Here is a 14,527-nt window from a genome sequence, read left to right as displayed (position 1 = left end):
CCTGTGGATTCTGATTGCTCCTTTCTGGTGTTATTGCATGGCTAACTGGCTTGCCTCCTAAAGATTTTACAGGCCTGGGATAGGCACCCCCTGCACATGGGAGAAGCTTTGTTAGTGGTATGTCAGGAGAGTCAATCCCAGGTGGAGCTGCAATATGCTAGTTCACCATTTCTGAGTCAAGAATTGAACTGTTGCCCAAAGAAGCAGACAGGTTTGCTGCCCTATAGCTGGTGTCCTGACCAACGGCCCTAGCTCATTCAGGCACGACGCCCGGTTGGACTTGGTGGACCCGCATTGTGTCGGGTATGGGCACTATGAACAACGAATGCGCAACATCGAAAGGCCATGCTATCATAGTAAAAGAGTATAGCTGGACACCATCGCACTACTGGTCAACTGAATCAGTACTGGGCCTGCTGGGCCAGTACTTTTGTAGCTGCCGTCAGTTAGTTTGTTGAGCGTCAATGTCTCGGGCAACCTGGTGCTCAATTTGCATTACAAGAGAAAAAAAACAAGCTCTGAGCCATCCAAGATTCGAATCTGAGCACGCGCTATAGACGGTGCACAAGTTGGGAAGGCTGTGCATGGCGCCCGTCAGTACTCCGTCGCACGAGTGGTCACTGGTGCCTTTGGAAACTCCTGTGGTGGGCCAATTGCACAGAGCCTCACCTAGTCACACGAGGCCGATGGTAGGGAATTTTTTCCGATGGCGAAGAGCTCTGCTTTGTTTTGATTTGATCCTCGGACGGAGGTCAGCGGGTTGCGACGGAAGTCTTAGCACTCCTTCGACTCTGTGCAGGAGTGCTTGAATTCCCGGAGTGGTAGAAAGACGAAATGATCTTGGTGCAAGTTGTCTGGAACACGGCGATCAGATCACTCTGATTGCAATCACGAAGTAACGTCAAGGCGAGCTTCCAAAGTTCTTCCCGAGTAACCGACCGCACGTGGCCGAATCGTTGTCATCGCTGGCGTTATCAATTTCATCATGCATTACTCACACTTTGCACCAGGGCCTTCCAACTCTTTTCTTGACACCACTAAGGGGAGCGTCTGGGGCTCAAATAAGTAATGAAAATACTTCGCCTCCCAAAAAATCTTGTAATCTCCAGGCTCCACTGGAGCAGGCTTCAGCCGCTGCGACTGCGGTCACGGTGACCATGGGAGTGGCTTGGAGTTGGGCGCGCCACTGTGTCTGGTGCCACCCCGCATGCGCATTTCGCCGTCGGCATGCATGACGTATTGATAGGGGTACTCAATTGGCGGATTGATGCAAAGCACAAAATTTTAAAAGCAAGTATTCGCTGTAGGCATCGTCTGAGATCATGCATGCAAGTGACTGATCTTCCACGTCACATCAACGGGGGATGCCTAAGTGAACTTCGTTTTCCCCGAAAATCGCGATCTGTTGATGAGGATCGCATCAGAAGTGATTGCCGATCCAGTCTGAGTGTACATCTAGCCGCGAACTTTCGAGTTTCTGCTGAAGGGCCAAGAAGTGGTGAAGCTGTGCTCCTGGTATTTACTCTTTAACGCCGTGAGAAAAGGCAGTTTGAGGCCGCTCTGCGGAGACAAGCCCGTCTCTTGGACGTTCTGCAGCGTCAGTTCGGTGCTTGTGGGCGTTCTCTTCCGATCGTGAGCTGCTCCAGCCAGACAAGGGAGTCGCTGCGGACAGTCGGAATTCGAGTGAGTAGCAGGGATCAACACCGTGCAGATGGTCTCGGACTCATATGTGGAACAGTGAAGTGCAATGAAAATGAGAAGAAGACTGTTCTTGGATGAAAGTGCTGACTTCTCAGTGACAGTGCCTTCGGCGATGGGAGCACACATCCGGTCCAGGAGAAGGCTCTGACCACAGTGTAGCAGTCACAGCAGCAAGAACGTGCCCTCCAGCATTAAATTTACTTCTTCACGATACACTCCCTTCACGAACTCTCGACTAAGACTTGTAAGTCTTGACTCCCTGCCCGCAGGATCTCATTGCTCAGTAAAGGAGACGACGACTTGTTCTTGCTGAGAGCATGGGGCACCTCCGTGTCCTGTTGCTCAGCCTGGCAGCCCTCCTGCTCCTATCAGCGCCAGCGCATGCGAGCAGGGAGCTGCAGCAGAGCGAGGTGAAAGTGTGCCGCTATGCCTGTGGCATGGGCCTGACCTGCATGAACGGCGTCTGCAGCGCCACGACAGTCAATGACTTGAGCAGCGCATCGCCTGACAGCGGAAGCAGCCCGGCCATGAGCGCTGAGCCTGCCTCACCAGCCCCATCAGACTCCCCATCACTGGTGAGAGAAGAGCCCTGTGTTCGCGCATGCTGCACAATCCATTTCGGACTGCAATGATGGTTGTCAGAAAGCTCCTCATGCATGCTTTGCACATTTCCGACACGAGATCCTCAATTATATCTGGGTCAAACATGGTTTATATCCATGCAGAGCAGGTTACACGGTTGTGAAAAGGCTGTAAGGTCTGGACAGTCCAGAGAGTCCAAAAGGACAATGAGTTTTTGGTTGTCCTGTGCATGAGTTTTGGCCCGGCTGGCGGAGGGCGTCATAAATACTGAGCACCGTGCCTTCATTTGGTTGGGTCTTGCTTGGATCTGGTCTGTCCAAGAAGGGGTAGGATTGTGGAAGCCTTTATCTGCAGCATGTCTGCAGGATGTACCTCGCCTTTTGGCAGGAAATGCATGTAGTAATTATAATGCGCTGTGCTCTGCCATGCTGGCGCTGATGTGGGATTGCAATGCTCAACAGGCCGGGGAGAGGCAGTCTTCAGTGGCGGTGGGCAGGAGCCCTGTGCCCCTGGAGAGCCACAGCGATGAGGAGAACCAGGATCGCTTCAGCGCAGCGCAGGCTGCTTCCATGTCCTTCATCGACACCAACATGGACACAGCCACCATCGCTCTCTCACCCGGCAACTCGCCTGCCCCTGGTGCGCGCACTGCACAAGGAGCCCGCCTTTATCTACTTAATCCGCCCATTCTAGAGGAACACCCGAGAAAATGGGCCCAATCATGTTGTGGCCTGCCCAAAGTAAAATCAAGCTGCAAAAACAGGGGCTTGGGAGCTGGCAATTTCACACATAGATAAAGATTAGAAATTAGAAACTGTTCAACTTTGCACCTAGATGCAGACCACTCTAGTTGTAGCTCCTGTGGTGGGTGCACCATAGAGTGATCTGCCTTATTCAGTGACTGCTCTTCCACCTTTAACCGAGTGATTGACAGTGGCCTGGCTGGGTCCTTGTGATGCACATCCAAAATACTCTTGCATGGCTGGAGGCTTGTGTCAGCTCTGCTGCAAGGGCTGTCACTGTCATTGATAGCCTAGCTCATTGCAAGCCCGCCTGCTTTGTTATCATGGCGCATCACTAAATCTGATGTGTGCTTACACTCCTGTGATTGCGGTGGCAGGTGTGGTGTCTGTGGTTGTGATCGGGCCCACCCGGGGGGAATCTGCGAGCCCATCTGCTCCTGAGTCGCCCTCGCCCGCAGCATAGGCCAATGCTCAGTCGGTACGCAAGCATGCAGAGCTTTGCCGCAGAGTGCAAGCTTGGGCTTATCCTTTCGCGGACACGCAGCATCAGTGACCGCCTGCACGTGCATGCTGCCCGGTTTTAGGTAGCAACTGGGGGCTACACTAGAAAACTGCTCAGGAAGGGAGTGCCTGCATTGCCTGCAGAGATGAGCGTGCAGCAGATACTAAGAAGGGTTATATAGACATGTGTATGAATTGGGAGAGGCAGTGCAATAAGCTGCTGCTGTTCTCATCTGCATGATGAGTAGGGGGGCCGCGCAGCTTACAGATCGAGGGTTTCATGAGTTTCAAACTGACAGGTTGCGGACAGTGCCGACAGCTTTACTACCACTGCCTCTCTGGATGCAAGATTGTGCAGCGAATGAGGCTTGCTGATCGGGAAGGAGTACCTTGACACTCCAGATATGATGTACATCAAGGCATGGGGCTATCAACAGATATTGCTAGCATGATGAGACTCCTCAGTTCTGCCAAAGGTTCTGCCAAGCAAGGCCTGCGCAAAATGGATTGTTATGCCAGTCATCATAGTCACTCCTTCCGTCAGTTGACAAGCCGAGATGTTTGTTTCTGGGTCCCTGCACATTTGTGTTCCTCGTCGCATTTCCATATTTGAAAGGTGTGTATTGACGCTTACCCACATGTAGATTTTCCATCCCCGCACTCTTAGTGCGGCAGCTCCTTGGAAAATCTATTGCAGTGTGTTGCTCACCCACCAATTCTTAGAATGTGAAGGCCTTACGGCCCAGACCTTGAACAAGATGCCATCATAATCCCTCAATTGTATGGTATTAGAGAAAATGGTATGCAGACATCAAAGCAAAGCGATCACCAAAAGTAAGGAGGAAGGGCTGCCTCGCAGTGTAAGTAGGTATTGAGATACTTGCAATCAGTGCGTGTTTGTGTGACATGATGGTCCACCCTTTCAGTGTTGATGAGACTGCTGGAAAAAGTGCATGCAATGTGTGACATGTCTTGCGGGCAACAAGGTTGCCTGGGACAATAGTCTGGTCCCGTGTAAGAGTCAGTTAACGTTGCAAGGACAGGGACTTCAGATTGTCGTGTAAGCACTGTGCTTGGTCCCATCCCCCCTGTGATCAGCAAGCACTCAAATCAACTACACTTTATCTTGGTTGTGCTCGCAACAAAATCTCCGGAGGTGACTGATCCAGGGGCCAGCTCTAGAGATCTGCTTCAGATCCAGGGGCCAGATCTGCTTAGTGAGGGACTTTTGATGGAAAGCATCACCACTGCAAAGTCTGCTGAGGAGAGGGGTCCTGGAGGCCACCATAAACATGCATGCTGCATACAAGTATGTGATGCTGCATACATTTGTCTATGACACAAGATGGAGAAAAATTCTCGAAGGGAATTTTGCGGCCTGCCAGACTGCGCCGCGCAGTCTGAGCTGGCCGGCCACGGCATGCATGATCATGATACATATGTGCATTGGCCTTCGATTTGAGCATCAAGGTAACACGACCATGATGATCATATGAACATGCATCATAAGCAGCCTTGCTGGCCAGCTTGCATACATGTTTGAATGAATTTGGAGATGCACCATGGGAGTCACATGGTCCATGCTGGCAGGATGAGTCATCAACATGTGGTGGTTGGGCTCACGTTCTGCCGGGAAGGGAAGATGTACAAAGCACCACCCTGCAATATATAGTATGCGAAGCTTCCAAATGCATTGAACTAGGGGCTCGAGGCACTTCCAACGTGCAAAGCAGAAAATTGAGACACCAGGAGTTCCCTTGGGCGATTAACAAATGCACTTGCCCATCGTTTTGGTCTACTTAGCGAGCAATGAGGTTAAAAAGTGCATCCTGCAGACCGAGGCGACACTGACGTTGAAAAATAGCAGTGTTCAAGATCCAATGCCTCGATCAAAGATGTCTAAGACCCCGAACCTTTAGCATGCCCATCTTACGATATCAGCGGTAGTAAAAAACCCGAATTCAACATGTCAACGAATGGCAACGTGCCTCACGATTCGCCAGACAAGTGAGTCTATGACCGTCCCTCCTGGAAGCATGCTCTTTTGCACCGTCTCTTCCACCCTTTTATTCCATATACGTCCCCTTTGCTCACATGATTGTTCCCTATGATGGCATAAGAAGTTGCATTACAGGCTGTGCAGATGTTCACCTCTGATGTGCAGGACAAAGCAATGGGAGGGAAAGCTCGCTACTTTGACGGTGATAAATGGCGCTCTACAGAATGAGAACGAGACCCTGCGACAGGAACTTGCACATTCAAGGACACCCTCGAGCACAACAGAGTGTGAGCTGCGGGAGCTGCAAGAGGAGTTCACTCGGCGCCTCGCCACTGCTGACAGAACCATCACAAGCCTCAAGGTCTGCGCCGACATCCTAGCAACGTGTTTGGCAGATCTGCCACAAATCTCGCCCTCCTAGGCCTGCTGAGACTTGCGTCTTGCTCAGTGATGTGTATAAGGTGCAGTCCAGCCTTGCAGTGCATGCAGCAGTGGAGCAGAATGCCATCAGATGCCATTGAACATTTCCCCAGGTGCATTGTGCTTATGTTCAAATGCGCGCCTGCAGGAGAAGAATGAGGCGCTGCGATCAGCGGCCTCTGCTGCAAGCAAGGGGGGCAGCGTGAATGAGGCCCGGCTGCAGGACAGGGAGAACTACATATCCAGCCTGCAGGTGGCCATGCATCCTGCCCAATGCCTCGCACCTCACAGCAGCTCCCAGACTGCTAGCGTCCCTCCCAGATCTGCACAATCATGGACCCTCACACTATCACATGTCGCGTGCAGTCGGAGCATCGTGAACAGATTGTCAGACTGCCCTACCCACCGTTGTTGTCTAATTAGCCTTATCGGCTGACAAAGATGAGAAGTTTCTCTCTGGTATGTCTGACAGCTGTCTCCTGGGTGCTGCAAGCCAAGCAGATGGGCTACCTGCTTGGCCCAGTGATTCAAAGGGTGACATTGCAGTCTCACTTGTGTTACCCTGGACCCTGTGGCCTCAGATGACCTCTAAATGCGGCAACCATGCAAGGCAGGCAGTCTTTTAAGACAGTCCGGGCTTGGTCTCAGGGGCACTTAGTCAGTTTCATTCCTGACAGACAACAGAAGGGGAGAGAATCACATGCGTCAGAGCGTGACTTGATGTTGGTAACAGGCGGAGGGTGAGACGCTGGCGCGCAAGAATGGGGAGCTAGAGGCGACTGTACGGAAGCTGCGCACAAGCACGCGGCAGCTGGAGACAGAGCGGGATCGCACTGCCGGCCGCCTGGCAGCGCTGGAGGCCAGCCTGGCCTCAGAGCAGGAGCGCGCAATCCAGGCCACCCAGGCCGCCGCTGTGCAGGTGATATAATATACCCGTAGTCAGCACCATAAATCCCGCACCCCTCAAAATGCGGGAGATGTTTGGACCTATTTTTGTCAATCTTTCCTTCCTGGAAATGATGTTTCATCATCACCAATGGGTCGGGCTCGGCGAGAGCTTTCCAAAACTGATCTCAAAATTATTTCTAGGATTTTTATTTTGCATTTTAGGGTCTGAATTTTAAACCCTTTTTCAAGAAGAACAGTTATTTTATACGCGAAGTATGGTGCTGACTACGGTACATCGCTGTTGATCTCTGCAAATGCTCTGCCAGCCTCTTTTGCGTCATGTGTTGCTAAAATTGTGCTGTTTGGACATGCCTTTGTGTTTCCATTTCCAGGGTGTTGCTGGTATGGTAAGGTAGAGGAGGCGTGCTCGGTTCTGCTCACCACACCAGGACACTGAAACGGGGCATGCTTGGGGCGCTCTGTTCAACAGAGCACCAGAACATGTATTGTGCAGTGGTAACATAGCAGATCACATCATGCAAAGTAACACTTTTCGACAGGTTGATCAATATTAAACTGATTGCCTCCGCAGAGATGACTTAGCTCTTGATGACTTGTCAGCGTGCTTTTCATGCTGCCACATGCTTTATTGGTCTGCAGAATATATGCATAAAGAGCTGATTCATTGTGGTGGCTGGGCAGATGGAGGAGATGGACGCAGAGATGGCGGCTGTGAGGCAGCAGGCGGCCAGCCAGGTGGCAGCTGCCAAGAAAGAGGCAGCTGTCGCCCGCGAGGCGGCTGCCACGGAAGCTGCACGCAACGGCGCTGCCCATGTGGCTTGCGCTGTGGAGCGCGAAACTGCACTCAGCGCCAACCTTGCAGACCTTCGTGCAGAATATGAGGTGAGAATAAAAGCCGGCTTCACACCAAAATGCTGCAGTCTTCCACACAAGGTCATGGTTTGGAGCTTGCTCCTTGATGTGTGAGGTGTCCTGCCTTGAATGTGTTTGTGGAAATCTGAAGGGGGTGTGTGGAATTCTGAAGGCGGCTTCTTCTGCCTGGTTCACGCGGGAGGAGGGGCTGCGAAGAGAGATTGCCCGCCTGGAGGACAGAATCCATGACCTGGAAGAGGAGAAGGGGGAGCTGGTGGCTTCCACATCCGACAACACCCGGCCCCTGATCAGGTCCGCCACTGCTCTTTTTCCTGCTGCAAGTCTTGGAAATAGGGCAAGCCTTTCTTCCCCACATCGTCTAGGGCCTTGAACCCCTCTGGTGGCAGCTTTCAAGGGTTGCATGCATTCTAGCATGCAGTCTAACCCTACACCGCAACAGTGTGTAGATCAGAAAACGAGAGCTCAAGACAAGACATTCAGGAGACAGTGTGTGTATGCAAGCGCAGGCAGATAGAGTCGATGGCGGCGTCATCAGCGGCGCAGCAGGCGGCGCATGCGGCGGCTGAGCGGCAGCTGGTGGAGCGCCTGAGGGAAGCTGAGGAAGCCGCTCGTGCGGCTACAGACTCAGAACGCACCCTCAAGGTTGAGCTATGCACATTTTTGGCTGTCAAGTTCCAATGCCTGTGTATCCAATGACATGTTCAAGTATTTGCTTATTTCTAATCGGTTTTGCCGTTCTATTGTTTTTTCTAGTTGAATTCTGGTTCCAATAAGTCCAAATTTAAGCATTCTGCAACCATAAAAGTCTCTCTTATGTGTCCTTCTCTAACCAAGTCCCTGGAAAGCCTCTTAAGAATGCCCTGAAGTTGTCATTTTTGGCGCAACAGGGGCGGCTAGCAACGGCAGAGGCCGCATTGGCGGCTGCAAAGTCCGGGCTGGAAGCATCGACGTCGCAGGCGGCTGAGCTGCGGGCGCGGCTGGAGGCGGAAAAGAAGCGCTCGGCCGGGCTTGCAACAGAAAGGGACAATGCAGAAGAGCGGCTGGGCGCAGCAAAACGGCGGGAAGAGGCCGTAAGGCAAAAGGCGGACAGTGACAGGCGGGAGGCGCAGGAGCGGGCCTGGGAAGCCGAAGGCAGGGTGAGGGCTTGCTTCTGATGAATCCTGGCTCATCGGTCTTGGCGACGATATGAGATTACTCTAGAATGAGGGAGCTCTACTTTTATGCCAAACGAGCAGCACTTTTCAATTCAACTCGTTGATTCAGTAAGGAGGAGCACATGCAAATCTTGCCCATCGTTGCTGTGGGATGGACATGCAGATATTCTGAGCCTCTTTTTGCTCCAGTGCCAGATTCCAAGAGGGCGTTTAAGGGAAGAACCAGTCCAGACTCTACTGGATTATCAGTCCAGCAACATTCTATACTGAAGCCATTACTACCGAGCTCAGTGAGGATTAGAACCATCATTTTCAAGCAGAGCGCTTGTCTGGCAGTACTGTAGTACTTGTTCCAAAACCCGCACCCCCGGCGGTGCGGGAAAATTTTAGGCAGCTTTTTAAGGTCTTCCTGACTTATGAATTCGAGATATACCAGGGTCATGCTCCATTGGGTTTATATTTTGGGAGATAGGGTCTTATTTTTCCACCCTTTTCGGCCAGAAATAGTTATTTGTTGCGGGTTTCAGAATGAGTACTACAGTATTCATGGTCATGTGATCAGTAAATTCTACTTGCCCGGTGCAGGTGCGGAATCTGGAAGCGGACGTGCTGCACTGGCAGGAGAAATACCAGCAGAGCCTGCGCAAGGCACATTCCCCCTCCCGGGCCAATCTCCCAGTCTCGCGCGCATCTTCACACTCAGGGCCGCTGACAGATGTAGTGCCCTCCAGTCCAGAGCACAGCAGAGGCGTTGTCATCGCTGCGGATGAGAGCCCTCCGGTAGAGCATGATGACCTCGATGGCTTAATTGGGTGAGACCTCTGCGCTGGCTATTTCAATTTCCTAGCCTTCCTGCAGATGTTTGAGGAAGTGATGACAATTCTAGCACTGTAGCTGTGTACATGTGCTTTGGGACTTGCTCATCCGTAACGAGCAGGGAAGCAAACGAAAACGCGACTGTTGTGGGGCAAAATTGTTGACCTGAGGGACAACGCTCACTTCCATGTGCCGCAATCATGCAAGTTGCCGGAGAATGACAAAGCCTCTTGCATTGGTGAAGCACAATGCCAGTTCCAGATAGGCAAACGGCTTATGTGTCATCACGAAGCCTGAGAACAACAAGTTCTCGTGCCTATCTGAAGCACACTGTCAAATTGAGATAATGGCTGATGTGGCAGCAACTTGGCGAGAACACCAAAGCCTCTCGCCTTTGTGAACCACAGCACCATGTCCTTGACAGAGGAGCAACTGATTTGGTAACAGGGCGCCAGCCAGCCCGCGGACAGCATCGCAGCTTCTGACGCGGCTGCGCAGCGGTGCCGGCGCCGGGCCGGCCGGGGGCGTGGCCGACGCGCACCGGGTGATCTTTCTGGAGAAGCGCGTCGCGGCCGCCGAAGCGGCGGCTGACGGCGCGCGTGAAGAGCTGCTGCGCGCATGCGAACGGGCCGAGGCCGCCGCCGCGGCCGTCGCGCAATGCGATCAGCTTGAGCGAGAACTGAAGGTACTGAAGCCTGTGCGAAATAATGATGACAGCAACATTAAATTAGTCAGTCATTTTCTGTACTTTGTGAAGGCAACCCTGCACAATTCTTTTTTTCGTGCTCTAGTCCATGTCCTGTACTGCCCCAAGTGTTGCGCTCTCGAGATCAAATGTAACCCCGTCTGTATCTTCGGCACAGCTCCTACGGCATCTCTATCAGCCGTGCGGATGTCAAGGCATGGAGTGGGTGAGAATTTGTAATACATACATTGGAAAACACCAGAAAAGAAGCTAGACAAAGTCTCTGACCAGTGTGTATTGGAGCAGGAGGCGCGGGCGCGGTATGACATGGCGCTGGAGCTGTTGGGGGAGCGCAACGAGCATGTGGACAAGCTTGAGGATGATATCAGAGAAATGAAGGACATCTTCCACACTCAGCTCTCCCTCATGGCCGACCAACTCACTCGCGCCCAGCAGCCGCCTGCCGACACTAGTGACGTCACTGATTGACACTAGTCGATTGAGCATTGCAATGGAACAATGAGGTTCGCTCAAGTAGAAAATGAATCATTTATGGCCCTGGAAATGTCATGTACACTGCAAAGAATAAAGAATATCACTTTCGCTGATGGTCACCCTCACCTGAGCCCTGACCATTGTCACAAGGCGCTGATGGGTCCTAAAGCACATTTGCCCTGGCATTGCACTGGCAACTTGCAAGTTGCAAGTTGCAAAGGCCCATCGTTGGCAGAAAGCAATCAATTTGTGTGCTGACAACTGAATGCGCACGCGCATGCGTGAGAAGGAAAATGTAGAGAATTTCAGGAGGTCCCAGATGCACAGCTGAAGCCGGGGTTCTGTATTAATGCACAGTTACTCGGGTGTCTGCCTCCGTATGAGCTGGTAGGAAGGTGTCCTTAAATTTATTGTTGAAGGTGCAGGTGCACCCGAGCGCATGCACTCACACCTCTGCATGCATGGGATCCACAGCACGTGTTCATGCTAGCTGATCCTGACGTGTCAATGAATGCTGGCTCCTAATTTCCAAGAGATGTCTGTACTTTAGGGAATATTCCCTGTTGAATCCTCCCATAAGAGCAAGTCTCTGTGGCTCTGACCGCTTGCATGCATGCACTCATGATCCAAAAAGCAGGATCCAAAGTGACGTGCACGTGCTGTCTGTGCGTTTGATCGTTCGTGATACACGAAACCTGTTTGTGCAGAAGTCGAGAGCTGAAAAACACGCACAGGCCGGCTTTGGGGTTCTCATTCGTCGCAATGAACTTCGCCTTTGTCCTCCTCCTTGCGGGCCTCTCCGTCCTGTCTCTCGGTAGGTGCCCGGCCGGTTGCCGTCTAAGTTGACCACCATTTGGCTGACCATGATCCCTTGAATCACCTAAAGCAATAGCTTCAGTACTGTCGAGATCGGTCGCATGAGGTGTTTTTGGCTTTTGGGTTGCTAGGTTGATGCAACATGCATATGCTCGTACTTCAGACTGTCGTACTATTGAGTTCGCCGAGTCCGCCTGCACTGAGCCACACGACGACCGTGACAGCGTTGCTCTAATCAAGTTCTTTGGAAAAGACGTGGGCCTGCAACGAATCGGCAGCCAGTGCAGTGTTCGTGACCTGCATTCCAGCTGGCACGAGATGAGAGCGGTCGGTTTGTCTGGTTGCAGCATCGGGCCGCAGCCTTCTGCAGGCACCAGAGGCGGCCCCTGCAGATGTGAAGGACGCCATTCTGTCCATCATCAACCCCATGGGCATGGCCACAGCAGCCGTACCCATCATTGATGGCTCAAACCTGAAGGTGAAATTTCTGGTGCCCCAAAATTTCTGCCTCTGCATTCCCCTCAGAAATCATCAGAACTGCTGTACCAGCCGCCATTCCACCTCATATGAAACATGCCAAAGCCCTACAGCAGTACCTTGAGGGAAGAACAGTACACTCAGCGCATCAAAGCAGGCATACTTGAAGCAGAGCATTTGCAAATCTGTTTTCAGTCCCCTGCTTTCTGTAGTGACATCCTGATGCTGCCAGCCTTCCTGTGGCACGGAAGAACGCAGCGCACCAGTGGGCCTGTGCTCTCTGTATCGGACTGAGCTTAGAACGGTGTTGAGATCGTCTGCTGAATCAGTCTGCTAATGCAGTGCTGATGCGCAGGTGTCTCCGTCAGATGTGACTGTAGTGAAGCCAGATGGGCAGGTGCAAGCAGTCCTGAGCCTGATTGATGGCAACAGCACCATCCGAGTGCAGCCCTCTCTCACCTCATCCGGCTTCATCACCATCTCGCAGCCCAACGGCCCCGCTGCGCAGGTGAGCTGACAAAGCATTAACCAACCCCACAAAGAATGCCACATGAGTGAATGCAGTCTGCACAAGTAATATATTTAATGGTGCCAGCATTGCTTGAAACAATTTGCTTCATCAGCTCTCTTCTTTGCAGAAGACAGGATGATCAATCTCCCTCCCGTGATCTCAAGTGCTTTAACACGCAGCAATCTGCTGCATGGGTGTGCATGACGCATTTGGCGTGACAATTCTTTGGAGCACTTTTCTTGGAAGCGCACTATTTTCTGCGGCGTAAGTTGACCCTGTGACGCCGCACGAACAGACAATCCAGCTCTTTGCGCGAGTGTGTTCAGGATACGCTTAAGAAGTGTATGCGTTGTGGCGCAATCTGATTTGTGCAGGAGAAGCACCATGTCTGCCCTTTTTCCAAAAGTGTCCGACAGGGTACTCTGCCTCGAAGAATGTGATTTAGTGATATCTTCCTTCCATCTGGCTTGAATTGCCATTGCAGGTGTCCCTTGTGCCCCGCCCCAACTCGGCGGCCGCGCCGGCCCCCGCTGTGCCGGCCGATCTGCGCGCCGATCTGGGCCTCACCCCAAAGTTCTACAGCTGGGATGGAAGCTTCAGCGTCAGCTTCACCTCCGACTACAGCGATGTGTCTGTGGATGTCTCCGGCGGCTCCGGCACCGTCTCTGTGACTGTGCGCCTCAGCATCCCCCCAAACTCTCACATCAGGTCTTTCTTGCCGTCGTGGATTTGCCGTTCTGGGGACTTAATGCTGAAACGTGCGCGTAGGATTTAGGGTTCGATTTAGGGTTTAGGGATTAGGAACATTATTTCCCCTAATGGCGAAGACGGCGACGACGGCAAATAAACCCAGATAATTCTCACACCCCCTCTAGAAATCTCAATTGTTTGACCTCCACAGTTGTGCCCCATACATACCGTTGTCACCTGATCTTGCAGGGCAATATATTTTATACTATATAGTAATTACTTGCAGGGTGATAGTACAGCTTGCATGCAGACGCACCTTGCCTCTGGAAGGAAAACCACCTCGCCTCTGGTAGAAGGTTTCAGATTAATGATATTACTAAACGTGCTATTACTTGTGCACTTCAGCAAACATGCCAGCAAAGAGCACCTCAAAAGAAGCAGTATCAGGGTCACTGCCTGCTTCCTCGCTCGTCATGCATGCAGATTTGTTTGCCGGATGATTGTTGCGCATTGCTAAAGCTGGAGGCTGATATCTGTCACTTTTACAAGGCAGCTGCATAATTCTCCTTCAGTCCAGTGATGTCTGTCTTGTGAAATGTGCAGGCGCCTTACTACACTGGCACAGTCACTTGGGGTGAGTAGGGATTGCACAAGCCATGGCTGCAACATGAGAACAGCTGCGATGCTATAGCGCCATGGCGCAGAGCTGCACAGGAATGTCACAGTCATTGAGAGATTTACCAGGCCAGCAAATTACCAGACCAATATCAAAATTGAAGCTGCTATGGGTTCTGCAGAGTTCTGATCACTGCATCTTCAGATTTATAAATGGACAGTCGAGATCTGAGTATAAGTCCGAGTCGGCTGCCCCGTCCAGCATGCATCTATTGTTTATTCATTGGCAACTCGCTCGAAGCAGGCGAGCTTCCGTTGGACTCATTTGGAGTGTAGTGAAGTATATAGATGCCCAAGTCCAAACAATCATCCACGTTGGTTGCATTTCAGTTGGTTGGCAAGGGTTTATCACCCCGCGTGGCAAAGACTTTCAATGGCTTTATGGATTGGGACTTTTTGGCTGGCAGTGTATAAATATAGCTGCGTGCACACAATTGTGCCAAGAATTTGCAGTAGATCTATGTATGCCTTGTTGTCTCA

The 14,527-nt window shown here is 51.9% G+C and overlaps 2 protein-coding genes across 2 annotated transcripts; both read left to right on the top strand.

Moving 5' to 3' along the window:
- Window positions 1–2,018: 2,018 nt before the first annotated feature.
- COCSUDRAFT_56328 (hypothetical protein) lies at window positions 2,019–3,489 on the top strand (the record flags this gene model as incomplete). The annotated part of the gene is made up of 3 exons (XM_005646368.1): window positions 2,019–2,276; window positions 2,745–2,922; window positions 3,404–3,489. The coding sequence occupies 3 exons, from the start codon at window positions 2,019–2,021 to the stop codon at window positions 3,487–3,489; spliced, it is 522 nt and encodes a 173-aa protein (XP_005646425.1).
- Window positions 3,490–5,351: 1,862 nt separating this feature from the next.
- COCSUDRAFT_47970 (hypothetical protein) lies at window positions 5,352–10,872 on the top strand (the record flags this gene model as incomplete). Its single annotated transcript, XM_005646367.1, has 11 exons — window positions 5,352–5,534; window positions 5,692–5,887; window positions 6,095–6,199; window positions 6,680–6,865; window positions 7,537–7,737; window positions 7,880–8,019; window positions 8,235–8,370; window positions 8,616–8,864; window positions 9,468–9,694; window positions 10,146–10,383; window positions 10,690–10,872. Exons 1-11 carry the CDS (start codon window positions 5,494–5,496, stop codon window positions 10,870–10,872), a joined length of 1,902 nt encoding a protein of 633 aa, XP_005646424.1. The 5' UTR covers window positions 5,352–5,493.
- Window positions 10,873–14,527: the final 3,655 nt, after the last annotated feature.

This window comes from Coccomyxa subellipsoidea, assembly GCF_000258705.1.
Source record: "Coccomyxa subellipsoidea C-169, whole genome shotgun sequence".
NCBI classification, from domain to species: domain Eukaryota; kingdom Viridiplantae; phylum Chlorophyta; class Trebouxiophyceae; family Coccomyxaceae; genus Coccomyxa; species Coccomyxa subellipsoidea.
Note: the sequence above shows the minus strand (reverse complement) of the source record. Positions and strands in the feature narration are given on the sequence as shown.